The sequence below is a fragment of the Bos mutus genome, chromosome 11 (genome assembly GCF_027580195.1).
Source record: "Bos mutus isolate GX-2022 chromosome 11, NWIPB_WYAK_1.1, whole genome shotgun sequence".
Lineage (NCBI taxonomy): Eukaryota > Metazoa > Chordata > Mammalia > Artiodactyla > Bovidae > Bos > Bos mutus.
This window is the reverse complement of record NC_091627.1, coordinates 52,013,520-52,040,620: the sequence shown is the minus strand read 5'-3', so window position 1 is coordinate 52,040,620 and position 27,101 is coordinate 52,013,520. Positions and strand designations below refer to the sequence as shown.

General features: G+C 38.0%; 1 protein-coding gene across 1 annotated transcript in view; it reads right to left on the bottom strand.

Moving 5' to 3' along the window:
- Positions 1-19,411: 19,411 nt before the first annotated feature.
- Positions 19,412-27,101, bottom strand: part of CTNNA2 (catenin alpha 2) — a 1,382,498-nt gene continuing 1,374,808 nt past the window's right edge. The window contains exons 19-20 of the mRNA XM_070379403.1: positions 23,361-23,477; positions 19,412-20,600 (exon numbers count right to left, since the gene is read on the bottom strand). Coding sequence (XP_070235504.1) covers positions 20,313-20,600; positions 23,361-23,477 — 405 coding nt within the window. The 3' untranslated portion in view covers positions 19,412-20,312. The remainder of the gene's footprint in view (positions 20,601-23,360; positions 23,478-27,101) is intronic.

Genomic DNA, 27,101 nt, shown 5'->3' with positions numbered 1-27,101 from the left:
GTCCTTCTACCTCCAAATGCAGAAAAGTATACCGTTCACGTGAGATATTTATTTCAGTCTTTCAGGGAGACAGAAAGGAGAGCCAGGGTGTCCCTCTTGTGTGATCTATTTCTTAAAAAACTCTAAGTTAAAATAATCAATATGCCATTGAGATACATTTTGGGGTGGCCTACTCTGGGCCTGAAAAACATCATTTATAAAAAGGAATTACTACTAGCTCACGGGGTTGTGGTAGGGATTGCACGTGACATTGTAAGTGAAAGTGCCTCATATATATTACATGAATTTATTCTTGACTGTTCCTCCTAATCTGTGAATCTCTTCTACGTGTACCCCTTTAGCACTCAAAAGTAGTCATTTTAAGGCGTGGAGTAATTCAGGACAAAGAGCTTTTACTAGTAGTCTGCAGTCACTATTGAATCCCCTAAATATACCTCTATCATTAGCACGTGATTTCATTTTCTGTTTACCTGTCATCATATGACTAGAAGGTTCTTGATAACAGTAATGAATCTTTAGTTTCTGTCAGCACTTGGAGTACTTCTTGGCATGAATGCAGCTTTCAATATGTAATTGCTAAATGAATTAATTGTGTGAAGTTGAGAACTCACAGAATACTCTTTTCCTTTCATGGGTTACTTCATATTCATAAAGGGATATCAGAAAGGGGAAAATTCCCAGATTAAAAAATAAATTCATTACTGTGAAGTGTTAATTATCAGGAGAGTTTGTGGAAGAAAGAGGAAGTAGGAGTTGGCAAACTATGGCCTGTAAGGCAAATGTTTTTGTAAATAAAGTTTTATTGGAACACAGTTGTGCTCATTTGTTTATATATTGTCTGTGGCTGCCTTTACACCACAACAGTGAGTTGAATAGTTGCAACAGAATTCATATGGCCAACAAAGCTGAAAATATTTACTTCCTGGCCCTCACAGATAAAGTTTGCCAACTCTTGCTTTAAATCATGTCTACATATTTTTGCCTCATATGAGGTATTAAAATCCCTCCATTGCCCTTTGAGGTAATTATAGAATAAAATTTTTTGCAAAGCTGTGTCTAAATTTTATTGCTGGAACACATGAGATTCTAAATAAATATTTCAGGAAGAACAAAAGTTACTAGGCACTGTTAATAAACTGAGAGGAAATGTAACCTGGTCTGATATGAATAATGAATTTGGGCTAAAAGGATAATAACATTCTGTTAAATCTTATTTTCATGTCTTAAGGATAAATGTTAATATGGTGATAGGTAATCTTTCCTACTCACTTTCATGTACATTCATGTCAGGGGGATTTGCTTGTTTTTCTATCATATACAGACTTCTTCTTGTATCATACAACATGGCAAATACCTACCCAGTTATATTCTTTCCACTCAATACAATGCATGAATGTACATCATCAATACTAAATTTATTTGCAACCCTGTTGCTGTTGTTTTTGTTGAGTTGCTAAGTCATGTCCGACTCTTTGTGACCCCATGGACTGTAGCCTTCCAGGCTCCTCTGTCCTCCATTATCTGCTGGAGTTTGTTCAGATTCATATCCATTGAGTCAATGATACTATCAAACCATCTTATCCTCTGCCGCCCCTTCCTCCTTTTGCCTTTTACAACTCTAGATGTTCTCAAATATTTTTAAACATCTTTAGTGAGGTAAAATTGGCATGTGAAAGTGCTGTACATATTTAACATATAAAGCTTAAAGAGTTTTAAGCACAAGTTTTAGCACAAGTGTACACACATGAAGCCATCACTACCAGCAAGGCCATAAACATATCAATCACCTTTCAAAGTTTTCTCTTATTCTCTTTGTTAACATTATTTTGTGTGGTGGGAACACTTAACATAAGGTCTCCCTCTTAGCAAAATTTAAGTATATAATGCAGTATTGATAGTTATAGGCATTATGCTATATAGTAAGCCTTCAGAACTTACATAATTGAAACTGATAACATTTGACCATCTATTCCACCTTCTGTCAGCTTCTGGAAATCACTATTCTACTCCTTGTTTCTATGAGGTTGACTATTTCAGATTCCACGTACAAGTAAGATCATACAGTATTTGACTTTCTGTGTCTGACAGTTTACTTAACATCCTGGACCTCACATTTTTCTAAAATCCATTACATAAACATACATTTATTATTCCTTTCTACAAGTACTCCAGATAGCTTTCCAGGATCTTTGTCTTCTCCAGTGCAGTCCCATCTCCTGGCATTCCCAGGATGATTGCTAACTCAAAAGAGAAGGCATGATGTACTTTCTGGAGAGGACTCTTGCTTAGGTACTTGGAAAAGAAGCTTATAAAAATGCATAATAATGTTATATATTTCCTATGAACTCATTAATGTGCATAAATGTAAAGAAAAATGCATTATTCACCATTACCTCACATTAGTAGGTACCTCTGTGGAGGAGAGGCACAGACATGGACCAGATCAGAAGTAAAAGGGATGACAGCTTAAGCTTTATCTGTAATGATCTGAATATGTTTTTTTAAAGAAATAATTTATATAGGACTTGTGTAATTGACACTTATTCAACCACCTCCTCCAAACAATTCTAATTAATTCTAAGCAACATATGACAGGCTTCCCTGATAGCTCAGCTGGTAAAGAATCTGCCTGGAATGCAGGAGACCTGGGTTCAATCCCTGGGTTGGGAAGATCCCCTAGAGATCTTCACCCTAGCCAGGATGAAGACTATCCAGAAGGAAAAGGCTACCTACTCCAGTATTCTGGCCTGGAGAATTCCATGGACTGTATAGTCTTTGGGGTCGCAAAGAGTCAGACACGACTGAGCAACTTTTACTTTCACTGTCTTTCAACATGTGACAAAGTTTTAATCAGGTACACAGGAAATTAGACAAAGTTACCTTTCCTGTACCAACAAATCCCAAACTTTAGGCTGCTGTTTACCCCACTGTCTATGGCGAAGTTGTGAATGGGGGGCTGGAAGGGTCTTCATCTCTGAACTCTGTCACATGATCCTAAGCCATTTATTCTTTCTTACACGTGACATCTCAGAGGTTCTTAAACAAGATGCACAGTTGATTCTCCCACTTTATCCATGTTCTTGGCAGATTTTCAGCTTCCAAGATTTTGTCTATTCATTTACTGATAAATTATAGTTGTTTGGAAAAAAAGGAGGAGAAAGCTAAACTTTTTCTATCTCTGATCACATTTCTCTGATGAAGTTTTACTTAATCTGTGATTCTGTGCCCTTGTAGGTCTTATCTCCCCTCATCAGGATTCTGACCCCTATATATGACATCCCCTCTGCAGTATCATGATGTCCACTCCTATGACAGAACTTCCAGAGGAGACATCTTTGGACTCCAATCATATGCCTTCAGCCTTTTTGACTAATTTGATTCAGAGCTGTTCAGACTCACTTTCTGCTGACAAATCCCATCTTGAGTGTGTGCCACGCATCTATCTTCTTTCTCTTTAGGATCTTCCTGAATTCCTCTGAAGCCCTTTTGGCTTAACATAAAAGCTCAGCCCACAAGTGTGGGACAGTTAATGCCCCTTGGGATTGTTCCAGCCTGCTGTCCTTCTGGTGGACAATTCTAAGAGAACTATTGAAGTTTTTCTGATAAAATGAAGTTTAGCACTGTTGATATGTCATTATATCAAGAAATAAATGGAGGTGGTGGAGAAGGGAATGCCAACAAATTTATTTCAGTCATGACTATACTCTGTAGGCCAGATGTGACAGTAGGAAATGCTTCTAAATATCAGGTTCCCTAAAGTCAGTGGGGATGATGGAGTTCCAGAATGGCACAAGCCAAGTGGGAGCATGTAACCACCAGAGATAAAATGAATGCAATTATTATAATGAGCAGCTAGGATGGTAATTAGGGAACCCTGACTACAGGGATCTGGGGTGATATAGTGTGTTACCAGAGACAAGATAAATGGGGAGGAAACAAAGGTATTATTTACATATATACTCAACAATGTTAACAATAAGTAACCCAAAGATTAATGGAAAATCATGAGCCTTCATAGTTTTGTAAATGAGTAAATTTTTAGACTCAGGAGCAGGATCCAGTTGAGGAGAAACCTTAATGGGTTTCTCCTTAATGGGTTTAACCTTAATACACTAGCAAACAGAAATATATGAGCTATTGAACTGAAACTGATAACCAGGGATTTAAATCCCATCAAGCTCCCATTCCCAATCCCATCCTGGCCAGGGTGGAGACTTATAAAGGCAGGGGAAGACAAGAAGTTCTACATCAAGTTTTATAGTATATCCAGTGGACATTCAGAACACCATAGTTATTTCCCTGGTCCTTTAGTGCACAGTTGGGATGGGTATTTTTAGTAGCTGGTAGAAACCATGATCACATTGGTTCTCTAACCTGTGGGGTAGAGGTTATTAAGGTAGAAATGGCTAGGTGAAATCCCTGAAATTTCTTCTTCACCCATAATAGTATATCAGAAGCAATATCACATCCCAAATGGAATTATCAAGCTTAGCTTAACCTTCCAAGACACAGAGGAAGTCATTGAATGGGGATATCCTGTTGTTGTATTGTTCAGTCATTCAGTCATGGCCAACTCTCTGTAACCCCATGGACTGCAGCACGCCAGGCTTCCCTGTCCTTCACCATCTCCCAGAGCTTGATCAAACTCACGCCCATTGGGTCGGTGATGCCATTCAACCATCTTGTCCTGTCACCCCCTTCTCCTCCTGCCTTCAATCTTTCCCAGTATCAGGATCTTTTCTAATGAGTCGACTCTTCACAAAGAGTATTGGAGCCAAAGTATTGGAGCTTCAGCTTCAGCATCAGTCCTTCTAATGAATATTCAGATTGATTTCCTTTAGGACTGACGGGTTTGATCTCTTTTCAATCCAAAAGACTCTCAAGAGTCTTCTCCAACACCACAGCTCAAAAGCATCAATTCTTCAGCGTTTAGCCTTCTTTATTGTCTAACTCTCACATCCTTACATGACTACTGGAAAAATCATAGCTTTGACTATATGGACCTTTGTCAGCAAAGTAATGCCTCTGCTTTTTAATATGCTGTTTGTCATAGCTTTTCTTCCAAGGGGCAAGTGTCTTTTGATTTTGTGGCTGCAGTCACTCTCTGCAGTTATTTTGGAACCCAAGAAAATAAGGTCTGTCACTGTTTCCATTGTTTCCCCATCATTTGCCATGAAGTGTTGGGCCTAGATGCCATGATCTCTATTTTTTAAATGTTGAGTTTTAAGCCAGCTTTTTCAGTTTCCTCTTTCACCTTCATCAAGATGTTCTTTAGTTCCTCTCTGCTTTCTGCCATAAGGGTGATGTCATCTGCATATCTGAGGTTATTGATATTTCTCCCAGCAATCTTGATTCCAGCTTATGCTTCATCCAGCCCAGCATTTTGCATGATGTACTCTGCATAGAAGTTAAATAACATAGAAGTTAAATAAGCAGGGTGACAATATAGAGCCTTGACATACTCCTTTCCCAATTTTGTTCAAGCCAGATTTAAAAAAGTCAGAGGAACCAGAAATCAAATTGCCATTCTATGATCCATCGGATCATAGAAAAAGCAAGAGAATTCCAGGATAACATCTACCTCTGCTTCATTGGCTATGCTAAAGCCTTTGACAGTGTGGATCACAAAAAATGGTGGAAAATTCTTAAAGAGATGGGAATACCAGACCACCTTACCCACCTCCTGAGAAATCTGTATGCAGGTCAAGAAGAAACAGAACAGGATATGGAACAATGGACTGGTTCAAAATTGGGAAAGGGGATATCCTATCTCTATTCAATTAATTAACATGCTCCGTGAAAAATTCCAAGTTGGATATTCCAGTTTTATTGAATAAGATTAGCAGAATCTCTGACACATGATCTGATCTAAACATAAGGTTATTTTCAATCCTTATGTTAAGAGGATAAAGAGAAAGTTACATTTATGTAGGAATGATGGCAGCAGACGGGCTTCTCAGGTGGCACCTTGGTAAAGACTCTGCCTGGCAGTACAGAAGATGCAGGAGATGAGGAAATGGCAACCTACTCCAGTATTCTTGCCAGTAAAAATCCCACAGACAAAGGAACCTGGCAGGCTATAGTCCATGGGGTCGCAAAGAGTTGGACATGACTAAGCATACACACACACAATGGCAGTACACATTTGCTCATATTGTGTTGTATTTAGTCGCTCAGACATGTCTGACTCTTTGCAACCTTATGGACTATAGGCCCCCAAGCTCCTCTGTCCATGGGGATTCTCCAGACAAGAATACTGAAGTGGGTTGTCATGCCCTCCTCTAGGGGATCTTCCCAACCCAAGGATCAAACCCAGGTTTCCCTCATTGCAGGTGGATTCTTTACCATCTGAGCCATCAGGGCAGCCCAAGAATACTGGAATAGGTAGCCTATCCCTTTTCCAGGGGATCTCCCCAACCCAAGAATCGAACCAGGGTCTCATGCATTGCAGACTTTACTAGCTGAGCTACCAGGGAAGCCCAATATTTCTCTAACCCCTGTCCAAGCTTTAGTGCATCCGATGAATATTTAGTGCTCTAAATATTATAGAAAATATCACTCACTGAAGGTAAGCAAATATTTTCTGCTTAAAATAGTCTTTTCCCAATCATAACGGGAAAGTGAACATATAATTTTAAAAAGGAACTTTTTAAGGAAAAAGAATACAGTGATTGAGTGGGAATGGGGAAAATAAATAAGCTTATGTTGGCAACTGATTTTATAGCACAAACTCCCTTTTAAAACAGAGCTGAGACTGAAGCTTTAATGAAAGGTTCCTACAATTCTTTTGACCAAAATATATTCATTAATTGCCTTCAAGTGGGCACCTGACTGGAGAAGGAAATGGCAACCCACTCCAGTATTCCTGCCTGGAGAATCTTGTGGACAGAGGAGCCTGGTGGGCTACCGTCTATGGGGTCGCACAGAGTCGGACATGACTGAAGCAGCAGCAGCAGGGCACCTGATGGAAGAGCTGACTTGTTGGAAAAAACCCTGGTGTTGGGAAAAATTGAAAGTAAAAGGAGAAGGGGGCAGCAGAGGATGAGATGGTTGGGTAGCATCACCAACTCTATGGAGATGAATTTGAAAAAACTCTGGGAGACAGTGGAAGACAGAGGAACCTGGCGTGCTGCAGTCCATGGGGTCACAGACAGTGAGACATGACTGAAAGACTGAACAACAAGTGCCCCAAAGTGCTCTGATTTGAGGAAAGCCAGATGACCTGTTTGGGTATAATTGTATCAAGCAACAAAACTGATATGATGGAGTTCTCATCCAGGGTATATAACTCATATTTGGGTTATAATTAATATCTTAATCTCTGAGAAAATATAGCCTACAGTGATCTTAATTCTTTTGACAGCTACAGGACATAATCTTTGCCCACTATATTAATCACACCCTGACCTGGTAAATACAAAATGACAAGTACTTATGATGCCCTAATAAAATACATGAGTGTCAGAAATTGTGAACTAAATCCTGTAAATATTCAGAAAAGAATCTTATTGATGAAGTGTTCAGAAGTTCAGTGGTTTGAGTATGTCAGAACATCCCCTCTTAAGGTGTTCTTTGACACTAAGAAAGATGCACAGTGCTCAGTAGGCATCTTGAAAACAGTATGCACTCTATTTGGGAATAATGTGCAAACCTATTTATAGGATGACTCAGAAGACTCCCAGTTTCAAGCAAGATCCAAGAGAAGATTTGACAACAGGTTAAGGCTGTGGCAAAAATTTCTCTGCCATTATCAAATATCACGATAATAGAGAATCTAGGGCAGATATGGATGCTTGGTGGAGTCTTTGGCAAACCAAAGTTTGCCAAAGTTTGGAGAGTTCCGGTGGAGACCCTTTAAGTTCTAGAGCAACATCATATCTTCTATGTGCTCAGTTGCTCAGTCGTGTCTGAAATTTCGAAGCCCCATGGACTGTAACCTGCCAGGCTCCTCTGCCCATGGGATTTCCCAGGCAAGAATCCTGGAATAGGTTGCCATTTCCTACTCCAGGGAGCCTTCCCAACCCAGTGATTGAAACCATGTCTCTTGCATCTTCTGCATTAACAGGCAAATTCTTTACTACTAGTGCCACTTGGGAAGCCCCTGAACTGTAGCATAAAACAACTTTCCATGTCAAAAGTTGCTCCTGTTAAGTTACTGGGCTCCAGCAGGAATCAAAGGATTTACCAGATCTGCTAATCACAAACTGGGTATGTCATGTGCATTAAATCTTAGCATCAGCAGGATGTAGCAGCAACCAGTGTACAATGAAAATGATTCAACTGGATTTAGGCATGGTGGAACTAGAGAACACGAGCAAGGCGCCATGCTATAAGAACCTAGGTCTACTGTACCTTATCTCCTCCTCAACTTAAACCATTGGCCTCATGGAGAAATTCACCATGGTGGAAGAAATTAATCTGAACCTGCCTTATAAATTGATCTGTTTGATATGTTGGCATGAGCAAAAAATTACCAAGGCCATGTGTGTTAGTCACTCAGTTGTGACTGAATCACTCTTTGTAACCCCATGGACTGTAGCCCACCAGCCTCTTCTGTCCATGGAATTCTCCAGGCAAGAATACTGCTTTGGGTTACTGTTTCCTTCTCCATGGGATCCTCTCAACCCAGGGATCAAACCCATAGCTCCTTCCATATCACCTGCATTGCAGGCAGATTCTTTACCGTCTGAGCCACCAGGGAAGCCCATACTGCAGCCCAATTCTGAATTTATTTCCCATCACCCTAATCTTAGGCTCTGCTGGTTTGAAGTTCTAGTTCCCATGAGAGTAAGTTTCTACCAAGAGTACAAGAATGTTTCCACTGAGCCATTAGCTACAACTCCCATGTAATCACTTTGAGTTCTTCATGCTGATTGAATAGAAATCAAAAAAGGTGGTTCTCAACTAGCCTTATGATCATCAGGAGCCAGGATTGCTGCTATATACTAGGTGTAAGGAAGCATATGCATAAACTTAAGACATTTGTTCCTGTATCTGTTGGTACATGCATGCCTGGAGATGACATGATCGGGCAATTGAAGCAACCATGACTCAACAAGACAGTCAGGACCCAGCCCCCTCAGGGATGAAGATCTGTGCCATACAGTGGAAGTGGAAGAGATGATGAATGTCAGTTGTAAACTTGAGAACAGTTGCAGTGATTGAGATTGTAGCTCATGGTGATGTCAAATCTTTCATAGATATTTTGGCTAACTATCAGCTCAAAGAGTTGGTAATGGAAAGTACTTAAGAATTATAACTTTATCTAAACATTACAAGGGGCAGATTGTAGGAAAAGCTCTACTGCTCATATTCACATCTTTTGGGCAATTCTGATCTAACCATAACTCTGATGCTATGAGTTCATATTCCCTTTATGCTGATAAAGTTCTGCTTCAAGCACACCCAAATTTCTCTCGACCCAAGGCCTTCTGATGCCATGAAAGATCAAAAGGTTCAAATAAGAATGCTGTGCAGGAGGTCTCAAGCAGAACTGAGCCCCTCTACCCTCATGAGTAACAATGAGAAAGCACTTTTAGTTATATATTTTTCTCATTCTCTGATCCTACTATTCCTACTCCCTCATTACTAATTCTTGGGATTAATACCCAAAAATAAATTATCTGCATCTAATTCCTTATCTTAATATTCTGTTTTCAGGCTACTCCAAACTAAGACAGGCTCTGATTCAGAACTCACAGTCTGTTATTTCAGGCCGCAAATGCTCAGTGCAATTATACTTCTCAATCTCATTCTAAACAGAAATCAAACTATCTTCAGATCTTCAAATAATTAATTGGATACCTTGTTGAAAATTTTGACTTAGGCTTGAGTTGTAAAGTATTTGTGTGTGTGTTCTAGTTCCTGCCTGATATTTATCCCTGGATCTGAATGTAGCTTTTTAAATACACTTCTCAGGTGGCTCTAGTGATAAAGAATCCACATGTCAGCGTGAAGATGCAAGAGATGCCGGTTCAATCCCTGAGTCAGGAAGATCCCCTGGAGTAGGAAATAGCACCCCATTCCAGTATTCTTGCCTGAAAAATCCCAAAGTCCGAGGAGTCTGTCAGGCTGCAATCCAAGGGGTTTCAGAGAGTTGGACACGACTGACTGCACATGCATACACACACTGGCCATGATGACAGTAAATTCAACTTAGGTCTCCCATAATATTCTCATTCACCAAAAAAGAGTTACAGTTAACTACTCTGAAATGACTTTCATTTCCTAATCCTTCCCCAAATTCAAGAGGTTTTGCTCAGGTCAGTACTTCTTTGAAGTGAATCCTTCCATAAGAACCAGAATAAACAGGTTTGCTTTTTATCTCAGAGAAAAATTGTAACTTTTTAAATACAGATTTAAGCCTTCGAGTGTTCTGCATATTACTGATCTAATTTGATAGGCATGAATCCAAACCGTAGATGGGAAATGGCTCTTGTAAGAGAGGATATAAGACTTGAAATATTTAGCACTGCTAAAAGTATCAGAAGCACTATTATTGTTTTGCTTTTAAATTATGGCAAAATACAGCATGGTATGAATTACATCATAATTTTTAAATGTACACTTCATGTAACAAGTGAATTCACATTGTTGTACACCATCATCCATCTCTAGAATTCTTTTTATGCTGTGAAAATGAAATTCTCTATCTACTAAACAATAACTTCACATTTCCCTCCCTCTTCTCAAACCCCTGTCCACCACTGTTCTCCTTTCTTTCTCCATAAAGTTGTCTAAACTGCATACCTCATATAAATTTAAGTATACAGTATTTGTGTTGTATAACTGGCTTATTTATTTAGCATAATATCTTCACTGTTCATCCATGTTGTATCATTGGCCAGAATTTCATTTCTTTTTAAGGCAGAATAATATTCCACTGTATGGTTAGGCTATTATAGGATATTATTATCTATTCATCTATCAGTAGATACTGGTACTATTTCCATTTTGGGGCTATTGTGAATAATACTGTAATGAACAATGTTTGTCCAAATATCTCATTGAGATCCTGCTTTCAATTATTTTGAGTGTATACCCCAAAGTGGAATTATTGGCTCATATGATAATTTTGTGTTTAATCTTTCGAGGAGCTATCATATTATTTTGCATAGTAGCTGCAACATACTATATTCCCACCAGTAATACACAAGGATTCCAATTTTTCCACATCCTTACCAACACTTGCAGTTTTCTATTTTTTTTTTTTAAATAACAACCATCTTAAAGAATGTGAGATGATATCTCATTGTGGTTTTCATTTGCATTTCCCCATTGAGATGGTTGGATGTCATCACAGACTCAATGGACATAAGTTTGGGTAAACTCCAGGAGTTGGTGATGGACAGGGAGGCCTGGCAGGCTGCAGTTCTTGGGGTCACAGAGTTGGACAGGACTGAGCGACTGAACTGAAACTGAAACTGAATGATTAGTGATGTTGAACGTCTTTTCATGTGCTTATTGGCCCCTAAATATTCTCTGAACGAATGTCTAAGTAATTTGCCCAGTTTTTAAAATCAGGCTGATTGATTTTTAGTATTGAGTTATAGAAGTTTTTATATATCCTAGATATTATCCATTTATAAATATGATTTGCAAAAATTTCCCCCCATTGGGTGGGTTGCCTTTATATCACTGTTGATTGTGTCCTTTGATAAACAAAATTTAAAAAAATTAGCTAATGGTTTGACCTTTTTTCTTTATTTTTTAATTGGAGGATAATTGCTTTACAATGTTGTGTTGGTTTCTGTTGTACATCAATTCAAATCAGTGACAATTATATTTATATCTCCTCCCTCTTGAGCCTCCTTCCCCCCTCCAATCCCTCACCTCTAGGTTATCACAGTGCCAAGCTGAGATCCCTGTGTTATACAGCAGCTTTACTTTAGCTTTCCGTTCTACACATGACAGTGTATATGGACGATGCTACTTTCTCAATTCATTCCCTACTGTGTCCACAAGTCCATTCTATCTGCATCTCCATTCCTTCTCTGCAAATAGGTCCATCAGTATTATTTTTCTAGAAAAATATTTTGATATTCAGTTTACCTGTTTTTCTTTTGTTGCCTGTGCTTTTGGTGTCATATCCAAGAAGTCATTGTCAAATCTGATATTATGAAGACTTTCCCCTTATGTTTCTAGTAAGATGTTTATAGTTTAGATTTTATGTTAAGGTCTTTGATCTATTTTCAATTAAGTTTTGGATATAGTGCAATGTAAAAGTCTTGATTCTTTCTTCTGCATGTGATTATCCATTTTTCTCAGCATCATTTGTTGAAAGACTGTTCTTTCCCCACTTAATAGTTTTGGTGCCCTGGTTGAAAATAATATGACTTTATGTATAAAGGTTTTCTTTCCAGAAAACTCTCTTTGATTCCGCTGTCTATGTCTGTCTTTATGCCAATAATATAATGTTTTGATTACTGTAACTTCATAATAAGCTTTGAAATTTGGGATTGTGAGACCTCCAACTTTGTTCTTTTTGAAGGTCTTTGACAAGATTTTATATGCACTGGTGATAGATTTTTCTACTTCTGCAAATAAGGCTATTGAGATTTTTGACAGGAATTGCAGTGAATCTGTAGCACACCTTGGGTAGTATCAACATCTTAACAATATTAATTCCTCTAATCCATGAACATCGGATGTGTTTCTGTTTATTAATGTCTTCCTTTTCTTTCAGTGATGCTGTGTGGTTTTCAGTGTACATCTGTTCTGTTTGCCTGGTTAAGTTTATTCCTAAGTATTTTCTTTTTGCTGCTACTGTAAATGGGATTGTTTCTTAATTAATTTCTTTATTATTAATTATTAGCATGTAAAAAAACAACAAATGTTTTATATGTTGATTTTGTATCCTTTAAATTTGTTGAATTTGTTTAATAGTTTGAAATATTAGGGACGAATCTTTAGGATTTTCTACATATAAGAACATTTCATCTACCTGCCGAGAAAATATGTAACTTCTGCATTTCCAGTTTGGATGCTTTTTATTTTTCTCACCTAATTGCTCTGGCTAACACTTAGAGAAAAGGCAAAAGTTGCCATCTTTGTCTACTTCCTTAGAGGAAAACCTTTCAGTCTTTCACCATTGATACGATGTAAAAAGTTGCCTTTTCCCTTATATTGCTTAAATTTTGAGACAATTTCCTTCCCTTCCTAGCTTGTTCAGTGTTGTTTGTTTGTTTTTTGTTTTTTTTGTTTGTTTTTGTTTTTAATTTAATTTTATTTTTAAACTTTACATAATTGTATTAGTTTTGCCAAATATCAAAATGAATCCGCCACAGGTATACATGTGTTCCCCATCCTGAACCCTCCTCCCTCCTCCCTCCCCATACTATCCCTCTGGGTCGTCCCAGTGCACTAGCCCCAAGCATCCAGTATCGTGCATCGAACCTGGACTGGCATCTCGTTTCATACATGATATTTTACATGTTTCAATGCCATTCTCCCAAATCTTCCCTCCCTCTCCCTCTCCCACAGAGTCCATAAGACTGTTCTATACATCAGTGTCTCTTTTGCTGTCTTGTACACAGGGTTATTGTTACCATCTTTCTAAATTCCATATATATGCGTTAGTATACTGTATTGGTGTTTTTCCTTCTGGCTTACTTCACTCTGTATAATAGGCTCCAGTTTCATGTTCAGTGTTTTTATCAAAAGAATATTGAATTTCTTACTTCATTAATATGGTGTTTCATACTAACTGATTTTTGTATGTTGAAACATCCTCGCAGACCTGGAATAAACTCCACTCGGTAATGGTATGTAATCCTTTCAACATGCTGTTAAGTTCTGTTTGCTAGATTTTTGAATCAGTATTCATCAGGGATATTGATCTGTAGTTTTTTTCTTGTAGTATCTTTGTGTGGCTTCAGTATCAGAGTAACTAGTCTCATAGAATGAGTATAGAAATGTTCCTATTTTTTCAATTTTGGGGGAAGAGTTTGAGGAGGATTTTTGTTCATTTTTCTTTAAATATTTGGTAGAATTCACTAGGGAAGCTGTCTAGCCTTGGGCTTTTCATTGTTGGGATGTTTTTGATTACTGATTCAATATCCTTATTGGTTATGGATCTGTTCAAATTTTCAGTTTCTTCATGGTTTAGTATTCTTAGGTTGTATGTTTTTAGGACATTATTCTGTTATTTTGTCTATTAGCATACAGTTGTTCTAGTATACTTTTTATATTGAAGTATAGTTGATTAAGAATATTATATTAGTTTCTTATGTATAACTTACTGATCTAATATTTTATAGGTTATATTCCACTTAAAGTTATTATAAAATATATTTCCCTGTGCTCTACAGTATATTCCTGTTCCTTATTTACTGTGCACAGAGTAGTTTAATTTCATACCCATATCTCATCTATCCCCTCCCTTCTTCTCCTAACTTATAACCATTAGCTTGTTTGTTATATCTGTGAGTCTGTTTCTCTTTCAAAATATTCAATTCCACATATAAGTGCTAAATACAGTATTTGTCTCTCCTCTGTCTTATTTCATAAACAATACTCTTTAGGTCCATCCATGTTTTGCCAATGGCAGAATTTCATATTTTTCATGACTGATATTCCATTGTGTGTGTGTGTGTGTGTGTGTGTAGATACCATATTTTCTTTATAAATTTACCTGTTGATGGAGACTTCATTTACTTCCATACTTTGGCTATTGTAAGTAATGTTGCTATGAATATTAGGGTGCGTGTATATTTCAAATTACTGCATTCATTTTCTTTGGATATATATACAGGAGTGGAACTATTGGTAATGGAAGATCTATTTTTAGGTTTTTGAGGAACGTCCATACTGTTCTTCATAGTGACTGCACCCTTTTATAGTCCTATCAGGACTGTATTCCCTTTCTCCACATCCTCACCAACACTTGTTTTTTGTGGACATTTTAACAGGTGTAACATGATATCTCATTGTAAGTTTCATTGGCATTCCTTTGATGATTAGCAACATTGAGCATTTTTTCATGTGCATGCTGGCCATCTGTATACCTTCTTTGGAAAAATGTCTATTCATTTCTTCTGTCCATTTTTGATTGGGTTCTTTGATTTTTTGATATTAAATTATATGAACTATTTATAAATTTTTGTATTAATTCTTAATTATATCATTTGCAAATGATATATTTGGAAGGAAATTATATAATGAAAGGAAATCATATATTTCCTTTCATTCAGTAGGTTGCCTTTTGCTTTGTCTATGGTTTCCTTGCTGTGCAGAAGATTTTGAGTTTAATTACCTCCCATTTGTTTATTTTTGCTTTTGTTTATTTTGCCTTAGGAGACAGATCCCAAAAATATTGCTACTGTTTATGTCAAAGAATGTTCTATTTTCTCTTGTAGGTTGTTTAGTTTTAGGTCTACATTTAGGTCTTTAATACATGTTGAGTTTATATTTGTATTAAAGTGTGAGGACATGTTTTAATTTCATTCTTTTATGTGAAGCTATCCAGTTTTACCAGCACAACTTATTGAAGAGGCTGTCTTTTCTTCACTGTATATTCTTGCCTCTTTTGTCACAGATTAATGACCATTATGGTGTAGGTTTATATCTGAGTTCTCTATTCCATTCCATTGATCTGCATCTGGTATTAGGTTAATCATTCTTGCCTTCTTTTGGTTATTATTTGCATGGAGTATTTTCCCTTTCCCCTTTCCTTTCACTTTTGTGTTTTTTTAGATCTAATGTGAGTCACTTGTAGACAACCTATAGTTGAACATTTGAAAAATACTCACCTCTCCCAGTCTTTACACACTGGCTCTGTGAAGGTTGGTTGATGAGTGAAGGGAAAGGCCTTCACTCATCAACCTGACATAAATGCTTAGAGTTTTTTCAGGCCTTTTTAAGCATGCCTATTTCCTGGGTCTCTGTGCTGTTCCCATCCAATATTCCAGTTTTCACAGCTTCTATTAAATGTCTTATATTTCCTCAGAGTCTCATCTCTGCTTCTTCTCAGGGTCTTAGATGCTCTTTGTATTTCTCTGCCCATAATTTCTTGCCCCCATAGCTCACAGATTTGTGACCTTCCTACAGTTCTTAGATGCCATGGTGCCTGCCACTGCTTTCAGTAGGCTCCCATCTGATATCCAAACCATGCCACCATTTCCACCATAGCTCCTTATTAGGCAAAACAGAAACCAGTCACTTAGGAAGCCAAAGACGGCCCAGAACAATGCAAACAAGTTTGACTTTTCCCCCCGCTGTATGGGAGGAAACTGGAATTGCACAGCTTCCTCCTGACAATGCTTTGCCAGGGAAGAGACAGTTCTAGGTAAGCAAAAACATGCCAGAATTTCGTTCCGTAGTAAGTGTAGCCTTTTCTTTGTTAAACATCTGTATGGCTACTACAAATCCATAACTGGCTTCTGGAGTTCCCACAAAGCTACTTTGGTCAGTGTTTGATCTTTATTTTGTGTTTCCACGAGTGAACCCGGGCCTAGAGCTTCCTAGTCTGCTCCTTGCTATTGGCACTCCTCGGGACTAGCATTTTTAAGAGGTTATTAATGACTTATTGTAGTTGATCCACTTCCTTTTATTACCTTTAAAAATTCCACATCTTCAAGCATAAGTACTGACCTCTTTGATTTGGTTAATAGACAATGACACAGCAACAGAGATCATATGGCTTATCCATTACCAGCAAATTTAGTGACTACAGCTTATTAAATCACAGTGTTTTGAATGCTTATTTTGCTTGATGATTCAGCTGTACACAGTATTTTATAGACTGTTACACTTCCACTGTCTGAAAGGTGTCATATATATTATTGATGCTCAAAAGTGGTGATGTCGTCTTAATGACACATTGAGCCTATGTATCCATGACCTAAGCCATGAGCCAACTGTTTATAAAAGCTGACTTCTAAAATTAAAGTTGACTTCATATTCTTCAACACTTAAGGAAAAACTACAGATCTTCTGAAGATAACCTATGTTTCCCGGATACTTTAGGTCCTTGAAAGTATATAAAGTTTTTATCTTTTAAATCATCAGTTGTAGCTCAGAAAGTCAGAAGTTGAGATTTATCTAATTTCCACCTATCAGGAATATGCATCCTCCATTATCCCAGGGTGCTACTTTTGGAGGAAATATCCCAGATAACTCTATTTGCTTGAGATTAATTACTTCTTCTCTATCTTCTCAAATATACCATATATTCAGTATGTTTCAGTCCATGTTCACATACTGCTTTGTAGTTACTTTTCAGTTTTCTGACTCTTTAGCTTCCTTGAATAAATTATATAATAATCATTCTTACTCCACATCTCGTTATTCAAGAAGTAACTGCAATTCTTTCTTACACTGCTATCACAAATGTCCTTTCTAACTAGTATCAGCCCTTTTCAGGTGTCATTTCCTCATAAATTATTAGTTTCATTGTAGATAGACACTGCTTGCTTTTATCACCATTCCACTTTAAAACCCAAAATTTCCTACTGGATAATGGTCACACTGCTTCATGACTCTCCTTAGTTTAGCCTCATACTACACTTCCACATTTATTTTCCCCTGTCTGTATCATGTTTCCTGTGACTGCACTTGTTTTCAGATCTGAACATACGCTGTTCTTTTTTCCTTGAATGCTCATCCCAGTCATCTACCTTACTAAATATATTCATTATACATTTCATTCATGTAGCATATATTTAATTATTGTTTTCTCATTTCTAAATCATATCTCTTGCATTAATCCTTCTCCAAATGCTTCAGTCCCCAATGTGTTCTGACTTATTTTGCCTTATACAGCAGTCATTTCTTTATCTTCTTCATTTGGCACATTTAGTACAATTTCTTGGCATATTTACTTATCTTTTTTCTACCTATATCCTATGTTCTCAGCTAGACTGTATGTTTCTCAAAGCCAGGAAACAAAGAGTAAAGCTTGTCTATTGTTATAGTGCTCTCAGCAGTATTTACATTTAATTATGTACCTGAACACATTATTTTCCTTGATCACAAGAGAAATGATGGGCAGTGTTGATGTTTACTCAATAAGCTTTGGTAAAACAAATAGAATCAATGACTTTTTTCCAGAAATCACACCCATAAAACATTGCTCACTCTCCTGTATTAAAATATTGAATTCAAATTTAAGGACAAAGTCAATGGGATTGTCTAGATGCTCCTCTGATGCCTGCCGACTATTTTTCAGGATTTGCCAAGAAGCTTTTGAATTTTAAAAGTTTCTTGGCTAGTGTAAAGAATACTTCTTTCAACCCATTAAATCATAGAATGCATAAACCAAGAGAGTTATGCCATGCTCAAGTGTTAATAAGAAAAGTTGCCAGTAAGCTCAACTTAGGACCTGGCTCAGAGAATGCATTCCATATATAGTTGTGAATCAATATCAGTGGTTGCCTGTCTCAGCGTTTACACGAATTAAGGGAGCAGGGCAGTTGAAATAGTGGTTTACTGATTTAGTGCTGAAAACCACTGTACAGCTATTGTGGTAGATCCTCCATCAATAGATCATTCTCAGCCTGGGTGGTATTTTCATCACCTTGTGGAGATGAGCAGTGATTTGAACAGAACCATCTTTAAATAGGGCTCTCCGTGTGGCACAGACTATTAATCTGCCTGCAATGCAGGAGACCCGGGTTCAAACCCTGGGTCAGGAAGATCACTTGGAGAAGGGAATGGCCACCTGTTCCAGTATTCTTACCTGGAGGATTATATGGACAGAGAAGCCTGTTGGACTACAGTCCATAGGAACATTTTGGACTATGTGTTTCTTCTTCCACAATTCCTCATCTCTTTGGGACTTTGTATCTAAGCTGATATAAAGCATAGGTGTCCTTGTCTCCCAATATGTTACTACATTGCTAAGTAATAAAACGTTTTACCAGAAGTCTTCTAGAGATATACTATAACTCACTAACCTGTAGAGATCATTCAAACAGGAGGAATTTCAAGAATTCAGATGAATATGTTTTTTTCCCTTCACTCCTCAAGTCATAGCTGAAAGATTACAGCCCACTCTTTCTTAGTAGTGAGACAGTGGCCCTCTTTCTGTAGTTGAGATAAAAATATTTGGAAATGAATAAAATATTTTAAAATTAATGGCCCTCTCTATAATTTTTTTCTTGATTCAATTTCTTCTGAGAACACATTAAGTTTCATAAGTTTAGCCCAGGGCTAAACATGGCCCAGAAAATTCTAACACATGATTTTCTCATTAGATTCACTTTGAAAGTGAATAAAAACCACATGGAAAAACACACAGAAAAATAAATTCCTGGACTATAATGATGATCCAGAGTTTTCTTTACATGTCACTTACCTACTCTTACCCCCACTTTCTAAAAACACAAAGCATTTTTAATCAGTTTTCAAGAAGATGCTCTAATCTTCTATAAGCATGCATTCAAAGGAGGAAAACATTCTTCAGGTGTCAAGATTAAATGTGTTTATTTTGAGTTAGTGGATACAGTGGTATTTTAGATACCAGCACTCCAAGCTACACCTATGTATTTGCCTCTAAACCTTCACATGTTGTCAGTTTCCATTCCTCTAACATTCCATCACTGGGCCTCCTATTTCTAGCAAAGTCATAGTTCAGTTTTTTTTTTTTTTTTTTAAAAGTAAGAGCAAGATGATCACCACATTGTGCTTCCAGTGCCCCCAGAAGGATTATAATTCTTTTAAACAAAGGTTTATTGTTTTCAGTAAAGGGGGAAATTGATAACAAGAGCACTAGTAATGGCACGACTAGAAGAGAAAGAACAGAATACAGATTCAAAGAAACATTTTAGGCTGGATGAATTAGTTTCTCCTTAGTAAAAACTCCACATAATATTATGGACATGATGTCAAAGTTAAATTGTTCAATTTGTGGGCCACACACTTAAGCGTATTGGCTAGTACATTTTTGCACTTAAACAGAAGCAATACAAGCTTTATGTTCTACCATTACACTTCCAGTTTGTCACTTATTAATATACCTGCCAACCTAATGATTCTTGCATGCATTAGAGTTTGCTTTTGTAGAGATAATTTTATTTTCCCCATCCCTCCCACTCCCGTAAACACTGCAATGTGAACTCTGCCCAATTTTATGAGAATGTTGCAAAGGACAGCTCTGTGCCACCTCAGGACAGGAATTTCCTGTCCCCTCCCCAGGCTAGAGACGGATCAGTGGTATTGATCACATCTCATCTTACATGCAAACAGACACTGTTCCTTATTTTCCCCATGCCAGAGGCATATGAGTCAGCAGGTATGCATACAAAAATGGAATTAAAAAGGAAAAAAAAAAAAGAAAGAAAAAAAAAAAAGCTTTCTTGTTAAAGCCTATCGTCCTAGAAGGAATCCATTGCTTTGAATTCACTTAAAGCCTGTACAGGCGAAATGTGTTTCTTCTGAGAACCTCGTCTCACTCGTGTCTGGAATTCTTCAGGCTTTTCTCTCTTCACAAGGGGCTTCTTCTCTGGCGCCTTCATCTTCCAGGACACTACAGGTGAGTTGACAGCTGCTGTCCCATAGACCTTCTGGTATTTTGTTGAGGCCACATACGATGCTTTCACTGTGAGGACAACAGCATTCATCAGGTTTTTAGCTGCCTGGATGAGTGACGTGGCACTGTCCAGCTAGAGTAGAAGAATAAGATAAAAATGGGTTAGTCAAGGCCCAGCATTCAGAAGATGGAGGTGCAGTTTCACAGTTAAAACAAAGTTGTGTCTGTGCAGGTATACAGTATTTCCATAAAGGAGCAGATTATTACATGATAAGGTGAATAGGTTAAAAAAGTCACCCGTCTTCTATTCCTAATCCCAACATAAGAAGGAGAAAAAAAGAGGATATTTGATGATACACAGTTTTCTTAAAATCTCAATACCTCTAAAGACAAAACTTTTTTTTTAATCACCTAAGAATTCCAACATAACAGAAATTTTCCAAAGTGGAACATTTAATGTTATTACATTAGGCTGACTGGTAATGATGACAATTACTTAAATGTTTGAAAAGCATTTGGCAGGCACTGAAGAATAAAAAGTTATAAGGGTTTTCCATCTCAGTTTTATGGTCCTCCCAGTGAAAGTGTCTATTTATTAATTTCTCCACCCTGACCTCTGGATTGATAGGGATGCAGGCAGTTAGGCAGAAGAATATATCCATGGATACACTGACTTTTTAATTAGATGTCTGATATTCTACAGTATCTGTCTGATTTTTCCCAGGTCTTAAATGTACTTCATATAAAAATATCAACAATTGTGTTAGGTGTGTTTAGGTCAGACAGCATTCAGTAAGACCCCCCTATTCATGTGCTAAATGAAATATTGTTTTTTTAAGAAGTGCCAAATGCTATTTTAAGAACTTTTCCCCACTCAACTCTCACAACAGTGCTATGACGTAGGTATTACTGTCATTGCCATCATATGGTGAGAGATCTAGTGCACGCAGAGATCTAGTAATTTTCACAAGTTTACACAGCATAAGTGATAAGGTCCTTCAAGACTGTACTACTGTGCCATACTGCCACCCTATTGGGTAGGATGACTTTAAAATTGTTAAGACAAGTCACAGCTTAGAGCAGCATAGGTGTGGAAATTCATATCCAGACTCTAAGGCCAGGGATTTTTCCAGTTACCTCTTTTTTGCTTTTCACCAGTTAGGCAGCATGTTACATACTTCATACTAGACCATTCAATATCTGTTTCAAACTCCTGGACCACAAAAGCTGAAAAAGTTCAAAACTGCATTTCCCAGACTCCCATTCAGTCAGGACTGTATGTGTCACCTAGTGACAGGAAAGAATTAACAGCTGCACTACAAATATTACTCTAGCTTCAGGGATGCCTGAATGTAATCTGTTCATCAAACTTATAGTATCAATTAAGGAAAGGTATCCCATTGTAGCTAAATGAGGAATTCAAGGCTGTTGCTAAGGAATGTGCTTCTAGTTGCTGAGGCTGTTCACTGTATAACTTGTAATCAATGACTGTAGCCACATTAGAGAATGGGAATGAGGCATATGACCTTCTGGGTGTGAGGAATTAACAGTGTTTATGCCCAGTGACCCCAAACACTGTGACTCCCCAGGTGATATGACCTGCATTCACTTAACTTGTCATTTTCTGTGAACCAAGCAAGTCTCAAGTAGTGACTGGGGACATCAAATGTTATATCCAAGGGCTCTATTATGTTGCCCTGGCTGTTATCTGTTTTACATCCTGAATTAAAGCTAAATAAACATATTATGAGCTTAAAAAACTCTATGAGAAATAAACTCAATTCTTCTACGACAAAAAGCTTATAAAATCAGATCACTGGAGAAAACAACAGAAGGAGCTTTTTAAGTAAGAATTTCTTACAATGCCATAAAATTAAGGCTTCACCATACACACACACTCATACATACACACATAAATTAAACGTCAGTATTAATTAAACTGACTCCACAATAATATAGAGAAGCAGAGATTTGTGAATTAGAGCCATGACTCAAGGAATATATAATTGACTGCTTTGCAAATTAAATCAACCAAATGGATAGAGTAATTACTTACACTACCAATTCTATTACACTGTATATGATGTCCATATACCAAAATAACCATTTAACCAATAATGTTTACTTTATACAGCATAAATTTCTAAAGTCAGTTAAGGAAAAGAAAATTCTAGATTATTCACATTAATAGAAGGGAAGCCAAGCACAGATTAGTGCAGTGATGTTCTAAGTATGGTCTCTGAACCAGCAGTATCAGCATCACCTGGGAACCTTTTCAAAATGCAATCTCTCAGGCCAATTCCAAAATTTCTGAATCAAAAACTGGTAATCCAGGAGATTCTGATTCATACCAAAGGTTGAGAACCTCTGGATTAATGAAACCCAAAGACTATCTCAAGGCTTGTTTCATCCAATGATTTCAAGACGTTCACCATCCACAAGTTTGGTAACATCACAGCTCATTAACCGATTGAATTTCACTTTTTCATCTTTCCAATGATACTTTCAGGTAGGAATATAAATAATGAAGAAAAGAGATAAGATAGCAAAATGCTGGGACAATTAGGAAATCAATCATGGTTTCTTTAGAGCTAGATACAATACCCCTTAGCCAATTGACAGTTCCCCGTAAAAGTCTGTCAGGTTTCAAAAATGAGCAATATTCATTCACAAAGTTAGTTGCTTCTATTGTGGGTTATGAGTGAAGAGAGGGTAGAATGATATTAATATATCAGGGACAGTTGTGTTGATTTGCTTTGGAGCAACAGAATTAGTAGAAGTAGAATAGGACCAAGTATGTCTATTGTATTTTAAATTGTCCCCTGGAAAGCAAATCTTGGGAGAACTGAGTAAATCCAAAGAGAAGAATTACAAGTAATCTGGAGATTTTTACCACAGATTCCATTTTCAGATAGATGGTGTCTAATTCTGCTGCAAAAATATGATAGCCTCTTTCTTCTTCAGAACCCCTTTGTTCTCCCAGCCTGACGCACGAATCCTGTGAATAAACCTAACACATTGGTTGAGAGTGAGATGATTCTGAATGATTGAGCCAATGATTTTGTTCAAACCACCTGGTGGGGCAGGTACTAAATTTATGGCAAGGCAAAATGAGGAGGTGAGGCCCAGCTAAGCCTGAGCAAATACTGAGGTAGTAAGGCCAATCCAAAATCAATGCAAAATTTTGACTTTTTCTTAAAAATTGGATTCCCTAAGGGTAAATTTTACCATTTGCCCTTTACCCACCATAATGATTTAGATCATTTTCAGCACCATCATAATTTGTTTTATTTAAAAATGGGTTTCTTTTATACTTGTCCAAAACAGCATCGAGACCTGGTTTTCAAGTAGAACATTTTGTTAAAAATTCACTTTCTAAAGAAAATACCTTAAAAACCATAAAGCTACATTTCAAGATGATATTTACATAGAAGGTTTATGAAAACTTATTTCACATAACTGCATTCTATTTCATGATGTATACTATAACTAGGGCATTTTCAAACAAAACATGTTAATGAATATGTGTAAACGAAGTTCTTATAATAACAACCAACATTGACTGAATGTTTACAAGGCGCTTGGCATTGCTTTAGTCCTTTTAGTTAATTTGCATGACTCAAGAGTCCAAGGAGAAGGCAATGGCAATGCACTCCAGTACTCTTGCCTGGAAAATCCCATGGACAGAGGAGCCTGGTGGGCTGCCGTCTATGGGGTCGCACAGAGTCATACACGACTGAAGCAACTTAGCAGCAGCAGAAGCAGAGTCAAAAATCCTTGAAATAGAAACTCTACAACACCTTTTACAGATGAAGAAAGGAAAACTTAGGGAGGTGAGGTAAGGTAACTTGTTCCTGTTCAGTTCAGTTCAGTCGCTCAGTCACGTCCCACTCTTTGCGACCCCATGAACTGCAGCATGCCAGGCCTCCCCGTCCATCACCAACTCCCGGAGTCCACACAAACTCATGTCCATTGAGTCAGTGATGCCATCCAACCATCTCATCCTCTGTCGTCCCCTTCTCCTCCTGCCCTCAATCTTTCCCAGCATCAGGGTCTTTTCAAATGAGTCAGCTCTTCACATCAGGAGGCCAGAGTATTGGAGTTTCAGCTTCAACATCAGTCCTTCCAATAAACACCCAGGACTGATCTTTAGGATGGACTGGTTGGATCTCCTTGCAGTCCAAGGGACTCTCAAGAGTCCTCCAACACCACAGTTCAAAAGCATCAACTCTTAGGTGCTCAGCTTTCTTTATAGTTCAACTCTCACATCCATACATGACTACTGGAAAAACCATAGCCTTGACTAAATAGACCTTTGTTGACAAAGTAATGTCTCTGCTTTTTAATATGCTGTCTAGGTTCGTCATAACTTTCCTTCCAAGGAGCCAGCGTCTTTTAATTTCATGGCTGCAATCACCATCTGCAGTGATTTTGGAGCTACCAAAAATAAAGTCAGACACTGTTTCCACTGTTTCCCCATCTATTTGCCATGAAGTGATAGGACCAGATGCCATGAATCAGCAAAGGAGGAATTAGGACCCATACTATCCTTTTCTCACCAAAGCCGAACAGCCGAATCACTATACTGTGTTACTTCTCTTAAGCCTTATTCAGTCTCTGGGGTCTTGTTTTTCAGTCACAACCTATCATTCAAAATGAACAAATCTCAATTATTAACTCTGGGCATCCTATGGGCTTTCCAGGTGGCTCAGTGGTAAAGAATCTACCTGCCAGTGCAGGAGATGCAAGAGATGTGGTTTCAATTCCTGGGTCTGGAAGATCTCCTGGAGCAGGAAATGGCAACTCACTCTAGTATTCTTGCCTGGGAAGTTCCATGGACAGAGGAGTCTGGTGAGCAACAGTCCACAGGGTCATAAAAGAGTCAGACATGACTGATCACACATGAACAGGGAATCCTATAAACATCACGACTGAGTCTAGTGAGAGCTTCTATCTCCTGATCTGTGATTTTGGGTCTTATTCTCAGAGCCTGGATTCTTTCTAACTCTGTCTCTGGGTGTTGGATGTGCAGCATGCATGCATGCTAAGTCGTTTCAGTCCTATCTGTCTCTTCAAGACCCTATAGACTGTAGTCTGCCAGGCTCCTCTGTGCATGGTATTCTTTATGCAAGAATACTGGAGCACATTGCTATGCCCTCCTCCAGGGGCTCTTCCTGACCCAGGGATGGAACCCACATCTCTTGCATGGAACCCACATCTCTCTTTACCTCTGAGTCCCTGGGGAAGACTTGGGGTGTGCTACTGCCCAGTAATCCTTCCTGGCCATTCGCCTGTTCTCCTGGTTGGATTCACCATAAGGGCAGCAATGCCTAGGGTCTGAGCCATGCAAATTTGTCTTGTACTTGCTCAGTTTCTCTGAAGCACATTCAAGCTATGGCAGTAATGACTGGCTGTACACTCAGGTGGGGCTCAGCTACTCTGATGAGTGTTCTAAGCCTTTAACTGGGCCGGTCTTCCTAGCTTAATAACTCTCAAAGGTACCCCAGTCATTCCTCAAGCTGGCCTACATATACACTGACTAGACTCACCTACAGAAAGATACTTGTATATTTTCCTGCTCAAAGGCCTTTCTACTTCTTTGAGTATGCACATGCCCACGTGTACTCTCTCATGTTGGATTCTTTGCAACCCCATGGACTGTATAGCCCACCAGGCTCCTCTGTCCATGGGATTCTCCAGGCAAGAATATTGGAGTGGGTTGCCATTTCCTCCTCTAAGGGATCTTCTTGACCCAGGGATCAAACCTACATCTCCTGTGTTTCTTGCATTGTAGGCAGATTCTTTATCACTTGAGCCATCGGGGAAGTCCTAAAATTCCTCTATCAAGTCTAAGACAAGTGGCTACTTAATTTAAAAAAATAATAGCTTATGTTTAGCATTTGTGACCCTGAGTCATTATCTGGACTAGCTTCTCAAGTTTTCCTTCTCTCACCCAATCTCATTATGATAGAGGAAATACTATTGTGTTCAACTGGGACTTGGAAGGGCCATACAGCTTGTCCTGTATCATGACGGTAGTAAGTGGTAAAGCCAAGATTCAATCCCAGAAAGCCTAATTTCAGAGTCCATGCTCTATCCATTGCTTCATGCTGTTTCTCAGAGTTGTGACAGCAGACGAATCCACAGTCCTAAATTTCATCAAACTGTGCTAGACTAAGTCTCCCCACTCCATCCCATAGGTGTCTGTTGTCCCTAACCACAGAAATTAGGCTTCTAATTCTGTCACTATTCTTTTTAAAATATCAAAGTACTATTTTAAAAAGGCAACAGATGTTTGCTCACATCTTGTTCTATTACAGTCCATGAAAAGCAAACAGGGGTGGGAGAACTGTTTTACAGCCATTTTTATAGGGTTTTTCTGGCTCTTTTTCTGCCTCTCTTACCATTCTATTCTTCTTCACCTCATTTAACACCTAATAGATATCTTTTTCCCTGCATTTTCTTATTTTGTGTTTTGAATAGAGAGAAATACTAGGGGGAAGACTTTCCTGAATTATGATTCTCCCATTAATCAATATTTGTGCTAATTCCTCATGTCAAAGCTGAAGATTGTTGTGAAAAGTGCTTATAATGAATCTTTAAAGTTTACAGGATCATCTGGAGATTTCTGAAA